The 22422-nt window shown below is 34.8% G+C and overlaps 1 protein-coding gene across 1 annotated transcript; it reads right to left on the reverse strand.

Moving 5' to 3' along the window:
- Positions 1-20598: 20598 nt before the first annotated feature.
- On the reverse strand, positions 20599-22422 carry LOC6052189 (nuclear receptor coactivator 5). The gene is made up of 2 exons (XM_038264772.1): positions 21730-22422; positions 20599-21667 (listed from the first exon to the last, which is right to left on the reverse strand). Exons 1-2 carry the CDS (start codon positions 22245-22247, stop codon positions 20830-20832), a joined length of 1356 nt encoding a protein of 451 aa, XP_038120700.1. The 5' UTR covers positions 22248-22422; the 3' UTR covers positions 20599-20829.

Here is a 22422-nt window from a genome sequence, read left to right on the forward strand (position 1 = left end):
CATAAATTAAACCAAGTCAGCTAGAAGTGGCAAAAGCGCTTTTACAACGATTCGCCAGCGAGGAGCAAACTGTAATCCGTCTTCATTTTTGTGATCTGGACATGGGAGGTGAGTGTTATTGATGTGGTGAAAAAAGTTAAATAAATTACCAGTATTTAGTAGCGCTTCGGGCAGTTAATGAGTTTAAGTGACTGTTGAGCATTATCGTTCATATAAAACTAGACAAAAAGCAAGCAAACAAGAGTGAAAACTATTCGAAGTAATTATTCAATAAGCGCAGCAAACGCATCGTTAGTAGGGTTATTTTGTAAAACGCAAGTTATTTTCGATTACGCTACATTGTCAGACAGTTTGCTAAACATTCGATATACCGACGAGAAAAAAAATGGTCCTCTACATTGCCTTATAATGCCTCGAATGATTTGATAGATGAAAATTTAAGAGTTAGGATTAAATAAATACATTTAGTCAAACTGCACTGTTCTAAATGGCAAGCAAAGAAATTTAGAGACTAATGAAAGTGTAAACTAAGTAATGCATTCCAATCAAACGTAATTAAATGATATATATTAACTATAAGATTTGTTTAATAAATGTTAACGATAGTGAATGGATGCAAAAATCAAACGAAACATGAAAAATATAAAAGAAATGTATAATTCAAAATTAAACAAAAAACATGAAAGTGGAGCAGCGAACAAATGTTACAAAAATTAGAGCGCTATTTGAAAAATAGTCTCCCAATAATTTTAGGCGCATAGTTGTTACTGTCTGATAAAGTTTTATACCGAAAAATACTTTTTATATAGCTCATTGTTAAAGTTTTCAATGTTTTGTACATAATTGTGCTTCGATTTCGGTTGATACAATAGTGCGATAAGTTTTCGTTCGAACCTTAACTATGATGTAAAATGCTTCATTTTGCAGCAGGACTATATAAACTGAACAAAACGAATTTTAGATGCAGGAATTTCATTTGTACAGAACAATTCAATTGCTAAAACTCAAATATATTTATAAAACAAACAGAAAAAAGCAAATCCAAACAAAACCCAATGTGAATACAAAGTTTCAGCAAAGGAAATAAACACTGTTGTAATGATAATAAAGTTTATGAACGTACAAAGTGAACAATCTTTCCAACCCCGAGCGGCGAATGAAGCACACCAAATTAAGGGCTCCAACATCGCAGGACAGCAAGATGTCAGAAGGATGATAAGAGTTGTCACAGAGTGCTAAAAATTGGCAGAGGACACGACACCGTTGCGTCATTGAAGCCTTCGTTGTAGCAAACGAGCAGCAGGTGTGAGAGGGCACAAAGTTGTACTCTTGAAACTTTTTGCGCAAAGTTTTCGAAGTGAGCTAGGAAGCTTTGAAATTAACATTTGAAAATGGTTCATTTACTTGAAAAAAATTATGGTAGGTTTCAATATGTCCTGTATCGTCATGTAATTTTCTGATATATTAAAATCTTGAAACTTATTCTGCCTTTAAATGGCTCACAGAAATCCTCTTGGACCGTTTTCAAATGTTGACCAAAAGATTTGACTGCCCGTGTCTGTAATTTTTCAAGAAGGAAGCACACAAATTGCGTACGAGCGGAAACAGATGTGCACGATTCGTGTGATCCACTGGAAAGACCAAAGACCAGACCAGTATGACATGTGTGACAACTTGTTGTGATCACAAGAGAGCAAAAACAGAGGGGAAAATTATGGTGTAGGATGTGGAAATAAAGATATGACAAGATTCAATACATGTAGCGAGTTGACACCAGAGAAAGTAATATCACAGCCCTTGATAAGTAAGATTTCAAGTTGGAAGGTAAGTACCGTAAAACGGGGTACTTTGCGATTTTTCCGCAAAATGATGAGCACAATTAAAATACGTACGGAATTGTTTAGAATAATTCTGACCATGGAAGAGAAGTGTTCAAAGAACCTCAAAAAGAACTTTTCATAAAATTTTGAAAAAATCTAAAAGTTAGTTAACTATAGTTAAGAAAATGTTGATAAAAGTCATTATTTTTAAACTTCTCAAAGTGTCATGATTTTTTCAATGAACATGATTTTAAATCAGAAAACAGAATGCATTTTCGAATTCTTTGGACAATTTTCCACAAGGAGAAGATTAAATAAATTTGTAAATAATTAATAACATGTGTTTTTGAAACACAACTAAAAAAAATCTCCAAATTTATAGCCAATTTAAGTTGAACAAATTTCATGTAAAATGTGAAAACTTGTGATTCGTGCTTCGAATTCAGTATAAAATGCAATATAAATCGATAATTTTATAAACAAAACTAGCTTTAACAAATTTCAGGCAAAATTCCGACTTTCCAACAATTTTACCTTAAATTTATATGTTTTTTGTTAAAAAGGTTATAAACATAGTTAACTAAATATAAACATTGATTTGTTTCTTAAAAACTGTATCATCTTCTTCAGTGATGGACATTTAACGTACAAATAAAGTTTGAACATCTTAAACATGATTTAAACAAGAAAAACTATGACTATCAAAGTCACCCCGGAATTTAAACTAAGAATTTTTAACATAACTATGTTTCGAAACACTATTGAAAAAACTTTTTATCCAAAATAGTGCATGGACTTAGTGTGACCTACCCCAGTACATGTTTTAAAAATATCAATCTTGAGAAAAATCTTATGTTGCTAAATATTCCAAAAACAAATTGAAATCCTATCAAAGTCACCCCGGTTTACGGTATTTGCATTGTCTTAATAGTACAAATTTTATAATCAATAGTTATGCAGGTAATACATTCCAATGTCAGTGACATAATTATGTTGTGACCAGGGGTGGTCATTTTTCGCCGTGTGACGTTACAATTGCACGTGCAGTAGTGAAAAAGATGTTCCGCCGAATAATCAAAATGATGATTTTTTTAGATTTCTTTTACCGATCTTCCGTGCGCGAGAGAGTAGAGCCAAACTCCCTTCAGATTTTTTTCTCTCGATGAACGTCCAAAGATTTTCTTTTGATGATTATTATTCCATCGCTGGTTGTGACCTTCAGAGAAATCTGTTCAATGATGTGAAAATTTATCCAAAAAAATACCTTTCAAAACAAGTACTGAAAAGTGGAGCTCTTCCGTACTCAAATGTATGCTAAAATAGTAGTTTTTGCAACAAGTAGCAAAAAGAAGACTTTGTCAGCAAGTCTTATATCGTATATCTTGATAAATCGGAAGGGTGCTGGGAAAATCGAGTTTCGCATCGATATCCATACATTATTTTTACAATCACGAAAAGCACTCTTTGAATGGAATTTTTAGTCAAATGTCTAAATGAATACCCAAACCATAAATGATGCATTCCAAAATTACATTACAAACAATAAATTACAAGTATCAACATACAATACCAGAAATACTATTTACTCTGCCCAAAACAAAATCTCCTGGCCAACACTGCTCTTTAAGCCATAAATCACAGATATTTGGAGGGCTCTCAATGTTTACACGAAAAAAAGAAACAATACTCCAAAGTTCAAACACTATTTCTGCTGCATTATATTTCCAGCACAGAAAGCGAAAAAAAGGTGAAAAATTACGCCCTGTCAGCCCCGGTTGTTTCGTCGCGTTCACAATTTTTGTCATTTTTGCTGGCTGTCGTTTTTCTTTCTGTTGTATGTACCTACCTGTTCTCCTTTAGCCTGATTGTTGTTTGGACGATATACAGACAGCACACGGTGCACCGTATCAAGATGCCACGTGCCAACGAAAATCACATAAAATATCTACCCACCCTTCCCCGCCCCTTTCTCCAGTATCACCCATCCATCTCAACGGTCCGAGAAACCAGAAGTTGACCTTATCTCGGTGCCACGGAAGGTAGGACCAAAGCAAATGGAATGCCACGGCCAGTTGTAGACCCTCGTGAGGTGATGGGTTGTCCTTACGAGCATACACGGCCACGTGCCACGGGGCACGTGGAGTACAGTGGGATTTCGTGAAGTGCACATTAAAAGAATGTTATTTCTATATCACATAAGTTTTTGCTGAGCAATTCGATTTTCTTCCTTTTTCTCGAGACATACTTATTTGAAAAAAAGGCATCGTAAACCCACTGTACGCTGAGAACACTGGTTCCCAATCCTGGACGAAGAGGAATTGTCAAGTTCTGCATGGAAGCACCAAACAAAGTTCGGACTCTTACGTAATTGCATTAGAGAATTGCTTGTGTGGCCACACGGCAGTGCCGGTGCCGTTTTCCCTTTTGACCAGATCGAGGATTTATGTGAGGTCCGCGGGTTTCTATCCGTATTATCGGTTTTAGATTAGTTTGATACAAAAGAGCGGCTTATGTTTCTAGGTTATACTTAATCAATTATTAATCGTATTTTTTTTTCAAGAGCGAAAAATGGAAAGACTTTTCATCTTCAGAAAAAAACCGACTCAAATAAAATTAAAAGACTTTAGCTAGCAATAGTATATTTGAGAGATAATTACAGTTATTACGTACATTTTTCCACATTTTACAATTATTAGATTAATAAAAAAAAAGTTCTACTTGACGATGTAAGCAATACAATACAACACAACACACAACTAAAAACCCGAATAGCTTCGGTTTCTTTAAAATAAAATAAAATTAGTTTGATTTTAACTGACCGTTAGTTTAAAATGAATTGCGCTTTTAGAATACCTACTAAATTTCAGTCAAAAATGCTCTCAACACCACAGTGCTGGTATGCCAACATTATGTGCTTGACGGAATGAAATGGTGTTCCCGTAGTTGTCCCTTGAGATTAAATGTAAGAAAGATAACACAACTAAAAAAAAAGATTTTATTTATTTCTATAGTTCATGTCCGATGCGCATAAGGCCATTTTCAAAAGCCACGCGTAAAAAACTTGGTTCGATCTTAGTTCGATCTTGATTTGATTTTGACTTCACTCGCTTTATATGTGGATGACAGTCGTGACGTAGCCGTGGTTAGATGACGTCTAGCACTCTTCTTGTCATTTCGTCAGTTGTGTGCTATCTTGTGACAACGACCATTTTGTACTTTTCGAGAGAATCGATTTTTAAAGTTTGTTGGTAAATAATTTCAAAACTATGAAAGATAGAGCCAAACTTTTTGAAGCAATCGGTTCGTATACTATCGCTTAACAAACGCTACAGGTTTCAACTTATTTGGTTACACCTGTTAAAAGACACAGTAAACAATGTAAACAAAAATCTGAAAAGCACGTGTCACAAGTGTGTTTCAAAAGTGAAATTGTACTACGTGTCACAATGTGCACAGAATTCCCATACAAACTAAAATAAGCTCAAACCAATGGTTTAATCGACTTTATCAGTATATTTTTATAAACAAAATGTTGCATTGCCTTTAGAAAGTATGTGTGTACATAAATTTGTGAAAAACAAGAAAAAATTTCCACATTTTCCAACAACATGTATGACGTGTCACAAGTGTGCACGATCATTTTGATGATAAATTGGTCTATGTCACAAGTGTGTATTGCGAAAGTGAGTTTCCAAAATCGGGTGAAAGCATCTTAAAGTGTTTGTTAAGTATAGTAAAACGTCATCATTAACTCATTTTCGACCAAAATGGTCTATGTCACAAGATAGCACACAGCTGACGATTTATTAACATCTGTAGATTTTTTGGCACAGACCAAACACGCAATCAAGTATAACGTTGAAGAGAAACAGTTTTACCCAAAACCAAATAAGCCAAAAGATGTCAAAATAGTACACCTTTTTGGTCACTGCGTCGCACTGCTATCCGTTACAGTCCTTAATAAGAATACATAACTTGACATTTTTGAATTTGATGTCAGTAAACACTACTTGTTGGGCTCTAATTGCTCTAATTTATACTCAAAATTTATAATTTGATTTATTTCCAGGAAATTTGCAAAATTAAATTCTGTACACTAGAGCGAATAAAGGGACCACAAACCTATCAACCCGTCGGTGTGGAATGTCATCCACACATATTTGAAATATTATCAATAATTGTTTTAAAAGTAGAAGCAACTTATTTTTATACAGCAATTCTATTTGAAAAGAACCGAAACCGAAAAAAAAAAGTTCCGATCAAGTAATACATAATTTTGCACCATTTCAACAGACTTTAGTTGCCTTGGACGCACTCACTCAATCACCCCATTAAGTTTTATGTTTTGATCCCTTACTTTTAGCATGAAATAACTAAGCCCAAGTAACATTTTTTTCCAGGAGTTCTACAAGAGCTCTTCAAGATAGCTACAGCATAGCAGTTTGGACCGCGGTAGGATAAAACTCTCTTCAAGTACTCTTCCAAACTCCTGAAGAAGCTTTGAAGAGAATTTTATCCTACCGCGGTCCAAACTGCTATGCTGTAGCTATCTTGAAGAGCTCTTGTAGAACTCCTGGAAAAAATGTTACTTGGGAGAGGGTCACCCTAGTAGACCCAAAAGAAGCGCTTCATATGCATTAGTTATGAATAATCATGAAGTTTGACATGCATCTTGCCCTATTGACTAGATCAAAGTTGCCAATGCTTCCCCCTGGGCACCTGGAACCGGTTACAGTAGGTTAGCCTACTACTGTTGAAATCATGACGTTTGAAGTGCAACATGTCAAAATTACTGGACCTCCCTGGTCAATCTTCCACCGGGGTCCCGGCACATGGTTCCTGTGGCCAATTCTGTAGTGCCCCATCTAGGGGGATCCTTATACGTCATATCTTGACATATCTTGTCAAGAGCGACATTTTTTTATGATATTTTCTCCAAAAATCGTCGGAATAAAAGTTCCGGTGAAAATCCGGCCATATCACGGTTCCCCGTGGTCCATCCAAGATGAAACCCCCTCCAATCGATTCCCAGGGCTTTTTTACGTAAGAAAAGTCTTGGCAAGACTTGGGGAACCCACCTCGTTCCAAGATGTGGACGTAATCGTCTTTTTACCGATTTTATCCCACTGTGCATTGCATTAGATTGATAGAATGCATTGAAACATCACAAAACGTTAAACCGGCCAGGCCTACTGCGTAAAGTTTACCACAGAGATGATTCGTTGAATTGGATTGAGTTTGAGCACAGGGTGATCGAACAACAATACAGTTCTGATTACAACTTTGCCGAAGACCCCAATTCGGTTAGAATATCCAGAAGTCAAAGATGCTATTATGATGTTATTTACTCTTTAGAAAAAACAAATTTACGACGTTTTAAAATGTAATTTTCAAAAGCATATTATGTACGAGGAAACACGTTTTAACAAATCTAGTATTCTCCGGCCATACCCTAGAGCTGTACCGCGAAGAATAGAAATTTACGCGAACTCACGCCTACAAAAAACAAATTTATTCTGTTTTATTGCCATCTATATCAAAACAAACAACTGAACGGCGGTGGAGGCAACGCAACTGCAATTTGTTTATTCAATTTATCGCACATTTGGCTGCGGCTGCATAACATCTAGACATCTCTGTAGTAGAGTGAACCAAACAACGGAATCGGTGGGATTCGGATCGGAAATGCGGTACCTGGGACTTCCGCTGCTTTGTTTTGTCAGCATTATGTGGAAACTGATTTAAACAGCAGAAAGTGGAGGAAAAACGGTGAACTTTTTCTCGTATCGGAGGAACACGTGTGGCACAGACAAAAGGATGAGGATTTGTTTGTTTTTGATTTGTTGCAAAGCCATGCACTTTCAAAAGTCAGTACAAATCTTCGCTGATTATTTATTTTTACATAAATGTTTTTGTTTTTTTTCTATACAGATTGGACTTTTCTGAACACGCTCATTTTTTTCTGCAAAATCGGATTTTCACCTCTTGTTATCTAGGCTCAGTCGCAAATTAATCCGATGCGAGAGGGTATAAAATAAATGTAGCAAAACCAAGCAAAACGAAAATGCAAGTAGAGATTTTTTAAATAAAATTGAATGACACTTTGAATAGTGACCAATACACCCAGAACTGGACAGCGCTGGTTCGAGAGAGTAATGATCTCGAAACGAGAGAATTATTCTCTCGAGGTTTTTTTGCAAAAAAAAGTTTATTTATTGTTTCAATTAACGAACGAACGCAATTGTTATGGTGGTGTGAGTTGATAGCATTATTCTTTCGTTTTTGGCGCTGAGCCATCAATACGTTTTGAGAGAACGTTTTTCTCGACTCGGAATTTTGGGTGTAGACTAATGGATCAGGGCTTATTTGAAATCTGAAATCGATTCAAAATTACTTTTAAATATCAAGCAACAGTGCATGAAAAACAAAAATATTTCTGATAACAATTCGATAGTTTTGATGGACACATAACCTCAAAAATCCATTCAACTTCCAAAGTCACCTGGGTGTATGTAACTTTCTTGCCACTCATTTCTCCCCTCATTAGCAACATTTCACCTCCAGTCGTCGTCATATCGTGCTGGTTAGCATTCTACAACGGTAATGGATGCCATGCAGCAACCGCCAGCAGGTGGCAGGTGACATTCGAACTTGAACTCAAAAACGCACCGATTATCCTGTGGCTTTGTGACTGGCAGCTAGTTAACTTACTAACTTACTTTAGCCTGCAATTTTTTCTGCCATGTGTGGGCTGCACACGTGGCAACATACTTAGCTCCTGAAACCAGTCAGTAATATTTAGCATTCAAATTTTAGATGCAATTGTTAGGTCACATGCAAGCACAAGGTAGCCTTGCTTGTCGTGGAACAAAAGAATGGAAAGCTCAACAAAAGCTAAAAGGACTTTAACCACGAGACCATGGCAGAGAAACTAATGTAAATTACCGAGGAGAAGTACGACTGCTCTTTAAAATATGAACGCAAGCTGCAACCTTGTTTATGTGTTACTTACGGTAACCATTGATTTTGTATTTTCCAACCTTCAGGAAAAGAAAAATTATCATCAAAAATACGAAAAAATATTATACTTAAATACTAAAATACTAAAATACTAATACACTAAAATACTAAAATACTAAAATACTAAAATACTAAAATACTAAAATACCAAAATACTAAAATACTAAAATACTAAAATACTAAAATACTAAAATACCAAAATACCAAAATACCAAAATACTAAAATACTAAAATACTAAAATACTAAAATACTAAAATACTAAAATACTAAAATACTAAAATACTAAAATACTAAAATACTAAAATACTAAAATACTAAAATACTAAAATACTAAAATACTAAAATACTAAAATACTAAAATACTAAAATACTAAAATACTAAAATACTAAAATACTAAAATACTAAAATACTAAAATACTAAAATACTAAAATACTAAAATACTAAAATACTAAAATACTAAAATACTAAAATACTAAAATACTAAAATACTAAAATACTAAAATACTAAAATACTAAAATACTAAAATACTAAAATACTAAAATACTAAAATACTAAAATACTAAAATACTAAAATACTAAAATACTAAAATACTAATATACTAAAATACTAAAATACTAAAATACTAAAATACTAAAATACTAAAATACTAAAATACTAAAATACTAAAATACTAAAATACTAAAATACTAAAATACTAAAATACTAAAATACTAAAATACTAAAATACTAAAATACTAAAATACTAAAATACTAAAATACTAAAATACTAAAATACTAAAATACTAAAATACTAAAATACTAAAATACTAAAATACTAAAATACTAAAATACTAAAATACTAAAATACTAAAATACTAAAATACTAAAATACTAAAATACTAAAATACTAAAATACTAAAATACTAAATACTAAATACTAAATACTAAAATACTAAAATACTAAAATAGCATAGCATAGCATAGCATTGGTGTCTACCCGTAGCTGCTACTTCGTTATTTACCAGGACCCCCAAACATTGCTCCGTGGACCACAGATGAAAAGTAGGAACCAATCATCACCCCTTCGCAATTTTCAAAGGTCTCTATCGTGCTGATCAATACCGACGCCGGCCACGACCAGAGGTAAGACACGGGGAAGTGGATGGGAATGTTAGCCGATACTTGAGTGATGGGACCGCTAAATCAGCTGCGTCTCCGACAAAGTATCACATGAGTTTTGAGGGGTTAGTAAGATGGGTATGAGGCCAGGATTCACTGTGGTAGGTGATGCGACCATGAGCAATTTGTTTATCGGTTGAAATTTTAAAAATCTTATGCAGCCGGCTGCGGAAAGATACCTATCTAGGGATTTAAATATAGTATCAATTCGACCGCGATTCTCCAGAAATTCTCCGTCGGCGTGCCTTCCGATCAACGGTGATGTAGGAAGGGCTTCATTCATTAAAACTATTTAATATCATAAGCCTTAAAACATATTCGTCGACGTGCCTTCCGATCCTCGATGATATGGAAAGAACTTAATCCAGCAATACGACTTGCTTATCTCAAAAAACAAAAATCGATCGTTTCTATCAAAAACCATATAAAGAGAACAAAAATAAAATTTATCAGCCAACGAACGCGCGAACTAAAACTAAATGAAAAAGAAGAAGAAGAAATCCAATCACCCCATGTACACAAAAAGCGACACAAAAGAGACGGAAAATAACACGAAAAAACAAGACTGCGCGTCCCCACAAGCAACGCACTACTGATGCCATTGTTTAATTATAATGACCAATCACTCCATGTACACAAATAGCGAAACAAAAGAGATGGAAAATAACACGAAAAAACAGGACTGCGCGTCCCCACAAGCACCGCTCTACTGATCAATACTAAAATACTAAAATACTAAAATACTAAAATACTAAACTACTAAACTACTAAAATACTAAAATACTAAAATACTAAAATACTAAAATACTAAAATACTAAAATACTAAAATACTAAAATACTAAAATACTAAAATACTAAAATACTAAAATACTAAAATACTAAAATACTAAAATACTAAAATACTAAAATACCAAAATAATAAAATACTAAATACTAAAATACTAAAATACTAAAATACTAAAATACTAAAATACTAAAATACTAAAATACTAAAATACTAAAATACTAAAATACTAAAATAATAAAATACTAAAATACTAAAATACTAAAATACTAAAAAACTAAAATACTAAAATACTAAAATACTAAAATACTAAAATACTAAAATACTAAAATACTAAAATACTAAAATACTAAAATACTAAAATACTAAAATACTAAAATACTAAAATACTAAAATACTAAAATACTAAAATACTAAAATACTAAAATACTAAAATACTAAAATACTAAAATACTAAAATACTAAAATACTAAAATACTAAAATACTAAAATACTAAAATACTAAAATACTAAAATACTAAAATACTAAAATACTAAAATACTAAAATACTAAAATACTAAAATACTAAAATACTAAAATAATAAAATACTAAAATACTAAAATACTAAAATACTAAAATACTAAAATACTAAAATACTAAAATACTAAAATACTAAAATACTAAAATACTAAAATACTAAAATACTAAAATACTAAAATACTAAAATACTAAAATACTAAAATACTAAAATACTAAAATACTAAAATACTAAAATACTAAAATACTAAAATACTGAAATACTAAAATACTAAAATACTAAAATACTAAAATACTAAAATACTAAAATACTAAAATACTAAAATACTAAAATACTAAAATACTAAAATACTAAAATACTAAAATACTAAAATACTAAAATACTAAAATACTAAAATACTAAAATACTAAAATACTAAAATACTAAAATACTAAAATACTAAAATACTAAAATACTAAAATACTAAAATACTAAAATACTAAAATACTAAAATACTAAAATACTAAAATACTAAAATACTAAAATACTAAAATACTAAAATACTAAAATACTAAAATACTAAAATACTAAAATGCTAAAATACTAAAATACTAAAATACTAAAATACTAAAATACTAAAATACTAAAATACTAAAATACTAAAATACTAAAATACTAAAATACTAAAATACTAAAATACTAAAATACTAAAATACTAAAATACTAAAATACTAAAATACTAAAATACTAAAATACTAAAATACTAAAATACTAAAATACTAAAATACTAAAATACTAAAATACTAAAATACTAAAATACTAAAATACTGAAATAATAAAATACTAAATATTTCTTTAGTTTTCCGTCTTTTCCGATCTGTGCTCTGAAAATTTGTTGAAAGATCAAATAGCCTTTAGTAAACTAAAGATGCATAAAAAAACATTACATACTGATTAGTTAAGGAAATTTTAAACCAGGCCTGCCCAACGTCCGGCCCGCGGGCCGGATCCGGCCCGTGAAGCCATTTCATCCAGCCCGCGACGGCTTTTCAAAATAGTTCTATGACCGGCCCTTCATAAAATATTCAATAAGTAAATTGAGCGTCTAAATAAAAAAAAATATCTTAAGATCAATTTTTCAGATATTATAACAAAACATTTATTTGTTTATTTTGCTTTTGACATAAAATGTTGCTAATTCAACGTTTGTTAGGATTATGCCTTTGTATTTTTTGAAATGATTTTATTTCACATCTAAACATTGAATTTGATTCTTATCATTTCAATACTGATGTTATCAGAAATAATTATTTAACTTGAAAAATATGCAAAAAGATTGCTGTTTTTATTTCTAATAATTGTTTCTTTTTGGAGAATTTTGATTATTTTTTTTCAGAGCAACTTTTCAATGATAAAGTTTTCCTGGGAAAAAGCTCAAAAAAGGCAAATTAATCATATTGAAAATAAAGATCACTGCAAATATTTAAAAAAAAATAAAAAACAATCTAAAGAAGTTAACAAATCAGATAGCATTTTTTTCATAATCTTCAATAATTCTAAGAAATTTAGAGAATGACGAATCAGATATATATTTGTATACACTTTTTTTAAATTGCATGTCTTTAACAAAAAATATTTTGTAAAATATTTGAATAAAGGTGCACAACAACGCAAAAATTGATTTTTCGTAGAGAAGATTTGAATCCAAAATTCGTTTTAATAAATTTTATCTTGTCTCGATGATTTTTCTAACTTGAACAAAAACTTGCAACGACGAAATTTTGATATTTTTTTTAAGTTAATGATGGCAGGGAATTCAATTTCAATCGACAATAACTATTTCAATACAGTTTTGTCCAAAACAAAATTAAAGTAAATCAAATAAACACATCTTTGAAAGTAATCTTCGTATTTCTTTCTTCAAAACAATTTTTTTGAATCATATTTGCAACACTTGTTTATGTATTTGTTTACTTGAATTAAACTTTTAAAATAAATTTTATGAAAAAAATGTTTACTGTTTTTTTACTTTCATCAACATTAGTTCCGGTAAAAAAAAGCATTAGTTCCGGTTAGTTGTTTACTTGAATTAAACTTTTAAAATAAATTTTATGAAAAAAATGTTTACTGTTTTTTTACTTTCATCAACATTAGTTCCGGTAAAAAAAAGCATTAGTTCCGGTCCGCTTCTGCTTTAGAAAAATCAGATCTGGCCCGCAGGGCCAAAAGGTTGGGCACCCCTGTTTTAAACGGAAAGGTTGAAATTATAACATGAAATTAAACTTGCAATTCCTTAACTATTTTACTTCTGCATGTTTTGTTTTTATTGTTTATTTTAAATTTCAAATAATAATTGGATTCATGATCATCCAATTTTCAGTCCACCCAAAATTCGCCTCGCCACCTCCACCCCAAGCTCCATCCCGGTGTCCCAGGCCGTGGCGAAGAAAGTTAGCCCGTTGCGGATGGTGTCCCCAAACCACCCGACCGGTGTTGGACGGCTTGCCACACCTGTTCCGGAAACCGCAGAAGCCACCGCCGCCGCCGCCATCGTGGTCGTAGGAAGTACACCAGCAGTAATTGCCAAACCACCTCCAGCAGCAAGGGTAGAGTTGGAAGTTGATGTTTCCGTTGCAGCATCCCAAACCGCGAAAGCCATCAGAAGAAGCCACGTGGTCGTGATTGGGAAACTTTTCATCCTGTAGGTGGTGGTGGTGGTGGTGACAGGACAATTCCAAACTTTTACTTGGCCAATTGCTTTGCGCTATCCTCCGGCGTCGTTTTCAAGGACTTTGAATTTGAATCGTTCTTCGAAGACTTCGCGAAGTAAACCAGAACAACCGGAACCTCCAGAAGGCAGGCAGAACTAATGGTGCAACTTTGAACGTTTTCCGCCAGGCTTTCAAGTTCAAGGTGGGTGGGTGGTGTAAGTGCATGAGGGCAAGAAATGTAGCGCTATAAAGTGCCTCCCTCTGCCCCGCTCTAGAATGAATAATAAATTTAGTGTAAATATTTCAGCTGGGCCCGCACGTCTTGGAGATCGTTTGTCGGCATGCGGTTGGCAAATGAAATGGAAACTTGGAGCCCACCATTGAAAATAGTTTAAGAAGCGGTTTGTGAGGTTGTGGGGAGAACGCAGAACGTGACTTTGGGTGCTAATTTGTTGATGTGTTGAAATAGAATTGAGGAAAGCTGCATCGGAATTAATTGTTCTGGTAAATTTATAATTAAATTTTATGTATTTTTCTAGATGAACGAGATTTAAAATTTCGATAGGAAAATTACTAAGAATAAGAACGATCGAGTACGTATACTTCAAAATATTTGATTTATTTTTTATCAATAAACACAATTTTAACCTTCCAACCTGACTTTTTATTAAAAATATTTACAGTATGTAAAAAAAGTATTTACACCCCTTGGACACTATACACATATTGTGATGAAACATCTAAACAATTTAATGTTGACAGAAACCTAGTACTACGTTTTGTTCAGAAACTCATGCCAATCATTTTGCTACAAAAAGCTCATGAAAAGATGATTTCTGTATAAAGTTATTCAACAAATACTATTAAAAAAATAAAAAAGGGGCAAAAAAAGTGTGTACACCTTTCGAAAAATTTACACAAATAAAGTTATTTATTGACAAATCACCAAAAATCTAGTCTCTCAACACCAAATAGACATCCTTGACTGATAAAAAAAATAATTTAGATTGAATATAAAGTTAACTAACTACTTAGTATAAAAGTTTATATAACTCTGGAAATTCTTTATAAAACATATCTAAAAATAATTTTGCAAACTTTTAATTTAACTGAGCGTCAATATATTACCAAAGAATTGCTAAATTAACATTTTGGAGTAGGTTAAACACCGTTTTGGAGGTCTCTGTATCGATAGAATAGATTTTTTGTTGGAATTTCGTATCAACCCGGATTTACGTCGTTGCACAGTGGTCCGAAACCGAAATCTAGCGTGACAAAATTGATAGCGGCCACACGGTAAGATTTAGAGCTTTGGTGTCTTCGGTACAAATGATCAGCGTCAAAAGGGGCATCTTTTGGTATGGTGGACATTGGGGTGGTGCAAATTTTAGGGTGGTTCAGAATTTTTATTTTGGCGGGATGACGAGATAGCGCTTTGAAGTCTTCAGAAAAGTTGTAGAGAACACCATTCTGAGCAACTTTGCTGAAGAACGCAAAGCTTTATCTTCAAACGGGAAGTTTCTAGAGCCATTTTTGTAATTTAGGTTGAAGTGTTTATGAAAAAATGAGTTTTTTGAATTTATCAACTCAGGCTTGTGTCGTAGCGAGTTGGTGTCTTCTAAACATTTGTAGAGCTTATCAAAACACATATTTATCTTCCAAGAGAGCAAAAATCGGACCTTTAAAACGATAGTTATAGCCAAAATACGACGAGAAAGACGTCTTCTGAAATGTGAATAACTCGAAAAGGTGGTGGAGTTTGACCTCGCTTTTAGAAGCATCTGAAAGTACACATACTAGAGTACATTTGCTAAAAATATCTCGGAGGTCTTTTTTGTTTAACTTATTTAATCTCAATTTGAAAATGAGCATTTTTTAATCGTTTTTTGCCCATAACTTTTGATAGAATTGACCAAAATTCATTTTTCAAGAATAAAAATGTTCATTTTGACAAGCTCTACAATTGTCTAGAAGGGCTCAAAAATGTACAAAATGATCTAGTGTTTGTAAAAGAAGAAACAAGTTTTTGCTGAAATAGTTCAGGTTTCAACAAAATAATTAAATTTATTCCTGAAATATTTCAGCCAAAACTTGTTTCTTCTTTTACAAACACTAGATCATTTTGTACATTTTTGAACCCTTCTAGACAATTGTAGAGCTTGTCAAAATGAACATTTTTATCCTTGAAAAATGAATTTTGGTCAATTCTATCAAAAGTTATGGGCAAAAAACGATTAAAAAATGCTCATTTTCAAATTGAGATTAAATAAGTTAAACAAAAAAAACCTCCGAGATATTTTTAGCAAATGTACTCTAGTATGTGTACTTTCAGATGCTTCTAAAAGCGAGGTCAAACTCCACCACCTTTTCGAGTTATTCACGTTTCAAAATGACGTCTTTCTCGTCGTATTTTGGCTATAACTATCGTTTTAAAGGTCCGATTTTTGCTCTCTTGGAAGATAAATATGTGTTTTGATAAGCTCTACAAATGTTTAGAAGACACCAACTCGCTACGACACAAGCCTGAGTTGATAAATTCAAAAAACTCATTTTTTCATAAACACTTCAACCTAAATTACAAAAATGGCTCTAGAAACTTCCCGTTTGAAGATAAAGCTTTGCGTTCTTCAGCAAAGTTGCTCAAAATGGTGTTCTCTACAACTTTTTTGAAGACACCAAAGCGCTATCTCGTTATCCCGCCAAAATAAAAATTCTGAACCACCCTAAAATTTGCACCACCCTAATGTCCACCATACCAAAAGATGCCCCTTTTGAAGCTGATCATTTGTACCGAAGACACCAAAGCTCTAAATCTTACCGTGTGGCCGCTATCAATTTTGTCACGCTAGATTTTGGTTTCGGACCACTGTGCGTTGGAAAATCCGCTGGCATCCGAACCTGTCCACGATTCACAAGTTCAGTTTTATCAGTCTTCCCAACAAATCTGCTTTAGGTTGCTTTAGAATTCCAAAATGTGCTGTTCTTAAAAACAAAAAATTACAAATTTTCTTGAGTTGGTTTCAATCATGTGATTGTTTTTTCGATTTTTGTTAGTTTTTTGTTTTTGTTAAATTAAATTTGTATATTTTTAAACCTGAGCAACATTTGAAAAACTTCTTTTTTTTTAAATTTTGTAATCTTTTCAAGCAAAACTAGCGAAGCGATTTTGTAATCTTATCATGAATAAATATCAATCTTAAAAAAAAAATTCGAACAATTTTTTTTGTGATTTTTGTTTTTTTTTCAAACAACCACAAACTGTTATTTCTCTTTTTTTAATAATTTTTTAATAATAAACATCATACAAATCACGGTTTCATGAATTCCGAATTGAATATTAAACAATAGCAGTTTAATTAGGTTCACATGAAGGCAATGAAATAGTAGTTTATGCAACAAGTTGAAAAAATAGGATTTTTTCAGCACGAGTCGTACATTTATCCAACGAGGTTCACCGAGTTGGATAAATACGAAGAGTGCTGAAAAAATCAAGCTTTGCAACGAGTTCCATACAACATTTTTTGCAATTCCGAAAAACACCCAATAAGTGAAATTTTAAGTCAAATTTCCATGTATTTTGTCAATAAATCGTTTAAATAAATAAAAAATTAAAAAGTGTTACTCACTAAAACAAGTGCTGAAAAGTTCAACTTTTCAGCACCCATTTCAGTGCTGAAAAGTATAACTTTTCAGCATTTATTTTGAAAAGTGTTGCTATTCGATTCTGTTATTTTTGGTACAGAAAAGTAGGCTATTTCGTCGTTCAAGAAAGACAGGAAAAGTATGTAGTTTCACGACGGAATTGCAAAAAAATAATGTTGGCGTCTGTATAATGTTTAGGTACGTTTTAGCCAAAAATGACCACTAGATAAATCATCTTTTGCCTTCCTTAAGCGGTATACGCACTTCGGAAGGAACCGGTCAAGAAAAAAAATCAAATGGGTAGCAGCGGCAGCGCAAGCAAGTCAGAGAGGGTGAAGAAAAGCCCTAAGAAATCGCTCCCTCCCCTTTGTTCTGCTGTTCGTAAAGCTGTTTCTTGACCCCTTTCCTTCCGATCTGCATACTAGCCTTTACTAAAGAAAGATATAAGTTTTACTTTATGGCTGGACGTCATTTTCATCTTCGTAAATATTGCGATTCAGCATGAATTTTCATCGGAAAAATCGTCAAAAAATTACACTGCATCGATTTTCGACGCTCTATCGATTCACCTTGACAGAACTCGTCCATCTCCAACCCTCGAATTTTGAGAAAATAAATTCCGTGGAGATCGAGTGATGTTCGTATGTGGTAAAATTTTTGCAAAATTTTGTGTCGCAAAGTCCTCGGCTCCCCTATTTTTGATTTTGATTGTTCCAAGTGCATTTGAAAGCTGGTGTGCTGAACAAGTGTCATTTTGAGACCGAATTTAGAAATATCCATCTGTTTTCGGATGTGGCCAGACTTTTCAACAAAATACACAGAAAATATGGTCATTTTTTCATTTTCATATCTTTTATTTATCTCAAAAATTGCATTTTTTGAGCTCTACAACCTCGAAAATTTTCATCCAGATTCATAATATGGTTCTGGAGTTAGAGCCGTTTGATTAACATACCATAAGAAAAGAAAATCCCTAAAAAAAAGGTAAAAGCCCACCTAGTTACCTTTGCCAACATTTTTCGTTTCTAATTTTATCTGAAATTTCTTCCTACATTCATAGTACAGACCATGAGTGAGCATCTGAAACAAATTTGACATCGATCGGCAATCGCGATAATTTTTTAGAACGATTTACTTTTTGCCTTTTTTACTAAAGAAAGGTATAGGTTTTACTTGATTGCTGGACGTCATTTCCATCTTCGTAAATATTACGATACAGCATGAATTTTCATCGAAAAAATCGTCAAAAAATCACACTGCATCGATTTTCGACGCTTCGTCGCCAAGTCGACAAGTTATCAAGTTGAGCTTCGAATACTGGCGCGAGAATGCTTACGCATATATTTAGTGGCTCGTCTTATACTCGTTTTGTAGTAGCTTGTCTACCGATCTTTCCTACAACATGTAAGATATTGTAGCTTTTCGGTTTCTTTTGCCCTGTTGCATAATCCAATCCAAATTTTTATGCAAAAACTTTTGTGACATAGGACTTTCATCCGGTTACAACCAATTTGTTTCACGTGTGCTCCTAAAATCGTCTTAAAGTAGGCTTCATTTTTTCGTGATTTCGTAAGTTTATTTAACAGGGTTCGTTGGATTCCAATAGGAGCTTTCTAAGCTTTTCATCGTTTATATCGTTTTCAAAGTTTTCAATGCTGGCAACGCCAATGGCTTTCTACCTAAAGTACTCGCGATTGAGTGTGTACAGGTGGTACAGGTGCGGTTTTGCGTTGTCACTGGCGCATGGGAAGCTTGCTATGCTCGCGTTTGTCATAAACGCTTGTTTGCTTAAGAATATGTACGATTAAAAACGAAATTAAAAATATTCTTTTGGTGAAAATTGCGTTTTTTATTTCTTTTAGAAAACATTATTTTTTATAAAACTTTGCTTTCATCATAAGACTTTCTTTTGTTCTGATGTTATAAATAAACAAAGTCGATTGAAAGAAGTTCTACCATTGTTATATTATTTAGTAAGAAAGGCTCTATCTCACTCCAGGTGGGATTAAATCGGACGCATGAACTTACACGGGTGCGAAGTAAAACGAGTGGCTTTCGACGATCTCCCTCTCCCACAATTTGCCCTGATTCCAAAGCGTCAGTATCCTCTGTGGTACCCTGTGCGGGTTCAGGAGTGCGGTATGTGCATCCTGTGATCGAACTGTCAGTCGAGGAGTAAAGATAAACAAATGGCACGTGCTGCTAACGACTGATATAATACAAGTACTAAATTAAACTATAACTGCTCGTTACTCTGATTAAACTAGTCTTTCTTACAATTCGAAAATTGGTCTTAAGTGGATTACATCCATCATCCATCCATCAAATCTCAATGAACCAAATTTCGAGTTTCTACAATCAGAAGTGGAAACTGGACTGGATTATGCCCCTAATATAAGGTATACAAGAAAGGGGAGAGACCGGAGAGACTCTTCTGGTTCAAACGCAGCTATCACCAAGACGAACACGTCCTACGAGTGAGGAAGATCCCGAAGAACCAATTAAAGGACTATCGCTACGTACTGTTTCATGTGATACCGCGGTGTAACATGACATTTTTCAGCAGTGCGTAACGAGCTGTATTATCAAGTTGCTTTCTAATTACGAATTTGTTAAAATTCAAAAAGCAGGAAAAAAAGACTGTTCTCAAAGTATTCTAAATTTACGAATTAAAGGAAGAAGTGATCGCGATACCTTGCGGGGCCGAACATGCGGCGGACCTTCTGTTATGAGAATTGAAGAGCAATTTGTTTAGATTATTGAACAATTTTAAAGTCAACATCATACAATTGACAATACCGAAGCCGAATAAATCCTTCTCCAACATAATAAAATAGTTCCAGAGCGATAAAACTAGAGACCAAACATGATACATTAAAATTGAAGTCCGCAATAGAATGGAGAAAGTTAAATCAATCTGAAAGAAGCTTTGACTGGTGCATAAAATCAAACAAGCGGCCAATTTCAGCACATTTCGTTTATTCACTATTCACTCTCAAGGTTTCGTGAGCCGACTGAGACATATTTCGTTTAAAAATTAGTTGATAAATTACAATAGCGTTGTCCTTCCGGATGAATACCTCGGAAAATATTCCCGCTTCGCGCCCTTTATTTGTGTCTATTTGCTTGTCAGTTGATTGTATCTTCTCTCCTTAATCCTAGTCTCGAATGTTGAGTTGTTGTTCACGGTTTAAAAGTTAAGCCCTCCGCCGAGTCCGGACAGCAGCAGCGAATCGAGCGCCTTCTGGACCTTGGGGTCGTGCAGCAACTTCGGAGCCGCTGCCGCAATCGGGAGCCCACTGCTGGACGGAGCAGCGACCTTCGGTGGCAGGCGGATGCTCGAGGAAGAGGACGATGCGTCGCCGATTGTGACATTGCCAAAGGACGAGAAGGAGGACGCGGCGGCAGTGGTTTTGACTTCAGGGCGGGCCTTTTGCGGCACGATCGACGGTTTGTTCAGGATGTCCATGATCTTTCGCTGGAGCTCCTTTTCGGTTTGCTCTTTGGACTTTTCCGGCAGCAACCGGCTCGAGATGGAGGACGCGTCGACGTCTTCGCCGAGTTCGTACTTGATCTGGAGTTCTTTGCGCTCGCCGAGATACTTGATGAGGCGGTCGTACTGAAGCACCGTCAGCTGGCGGTTGTTCGCGAGCAGGTTCAGCATGTTCTGGATCGGTTCCGGGTGTTTGTCTTGCAGCGAAGGAGTCCGCACCGCGTTTCCACCCATCGGGCGGAACTTGTTCTTTTCCTGCTGCTCCGCCCGCAACCTGTCTTCAAAATCCTTGCAAATGAACGCGATGGCGTCCTCCGTTGGCATGTTCCGATGCTCGGCCGGAACTCCGGCGAGCACGTTCACCGTGATGCTGTTGCGTTCCTCGTTTTCCGGCGTAATCAGAATGGCGTAGTAACTGCCACGGGACGCAATGTTCGACAGGACTTTCCCAATAGGAACGTCGTCGTTCGGGAAGAGCAGATCAACCGTGAGGCCGTTACGCTTCAGTCTAGCCTCAATGTTCTCGGCGTAGCTCCTGCGAAATCAAATTTAAACATTATTTCCGCTATCAAGCCCCAAAATCCCACCAATACTCACGTCAAATCCCTCGACACGACGATAATCTCGCAGTCGTTGCTTTCCGGCCCGGCCGGCGGCGCCAATCCCCCGGGACCACCGCCCAGCATTGGATCTCCGTAGCCGCCGCCCATGTCCATCCCGCCGGCCGAACCGTACATCCCAGCACCACCGTAACCTCCCCGCGGTCCATGAAACGGTCCGCCGGCGCTCCCGATCGGAGACCGGTCCCGACCTCCCCCCACATTTCCTCCGCCGCCCCGTGGCAGTATTCCCTTTTTACCCCGATTATCATTTGCAATCTTCACCGTCAATTTGCGGCCCTTGAGCATCTTTCCGTTCAACGCCGCGATCGCCGCCTTGGCCACTTCCTCGGTGGGAAATTGCACGAAGCCGTACCCGCGCAGCAGATTCAGGTCCGTGTACGGTTCGTACTCCTTGAACAGCTCCTCCATGTCCTGACGGGACGCCTGCTCGCCCAATCCGCCGATGTAAACACGCGAACAGAAAGGGTCCTCCTTGGGCGGTGCTGCGGCCATCGTGGGGAAGATATTACTACCGTAATCTGTGCACTAGAACGAGTTAAGCTTGAATACAGCAAATGAGGTCAAAATAATTCAGTATTATCAACAAATTTTGGATTTTTTCCGACACAATTTTTAGCGCTTGTTGAAATTTGTTTTGACGTTTCTGTCTTCTCTTCAAAAGTGATTC

This window comes from Culex quinquefasciatus, chromosome 3, assembly GCF_015732765.1.
Source record: "Culex quinquefasciatus strain JHB chromosome 3, VPISU_Cqui_1.0_pri_paternal, whole genome shotgun sequence".
Classification (NCBI taxonomy): domain Eukaryota; kingdom Metazoa; phylum Arthropoda; class Insecta; order Diptera; family Culicidae; genus Culex; species Culex quinquefasciatus.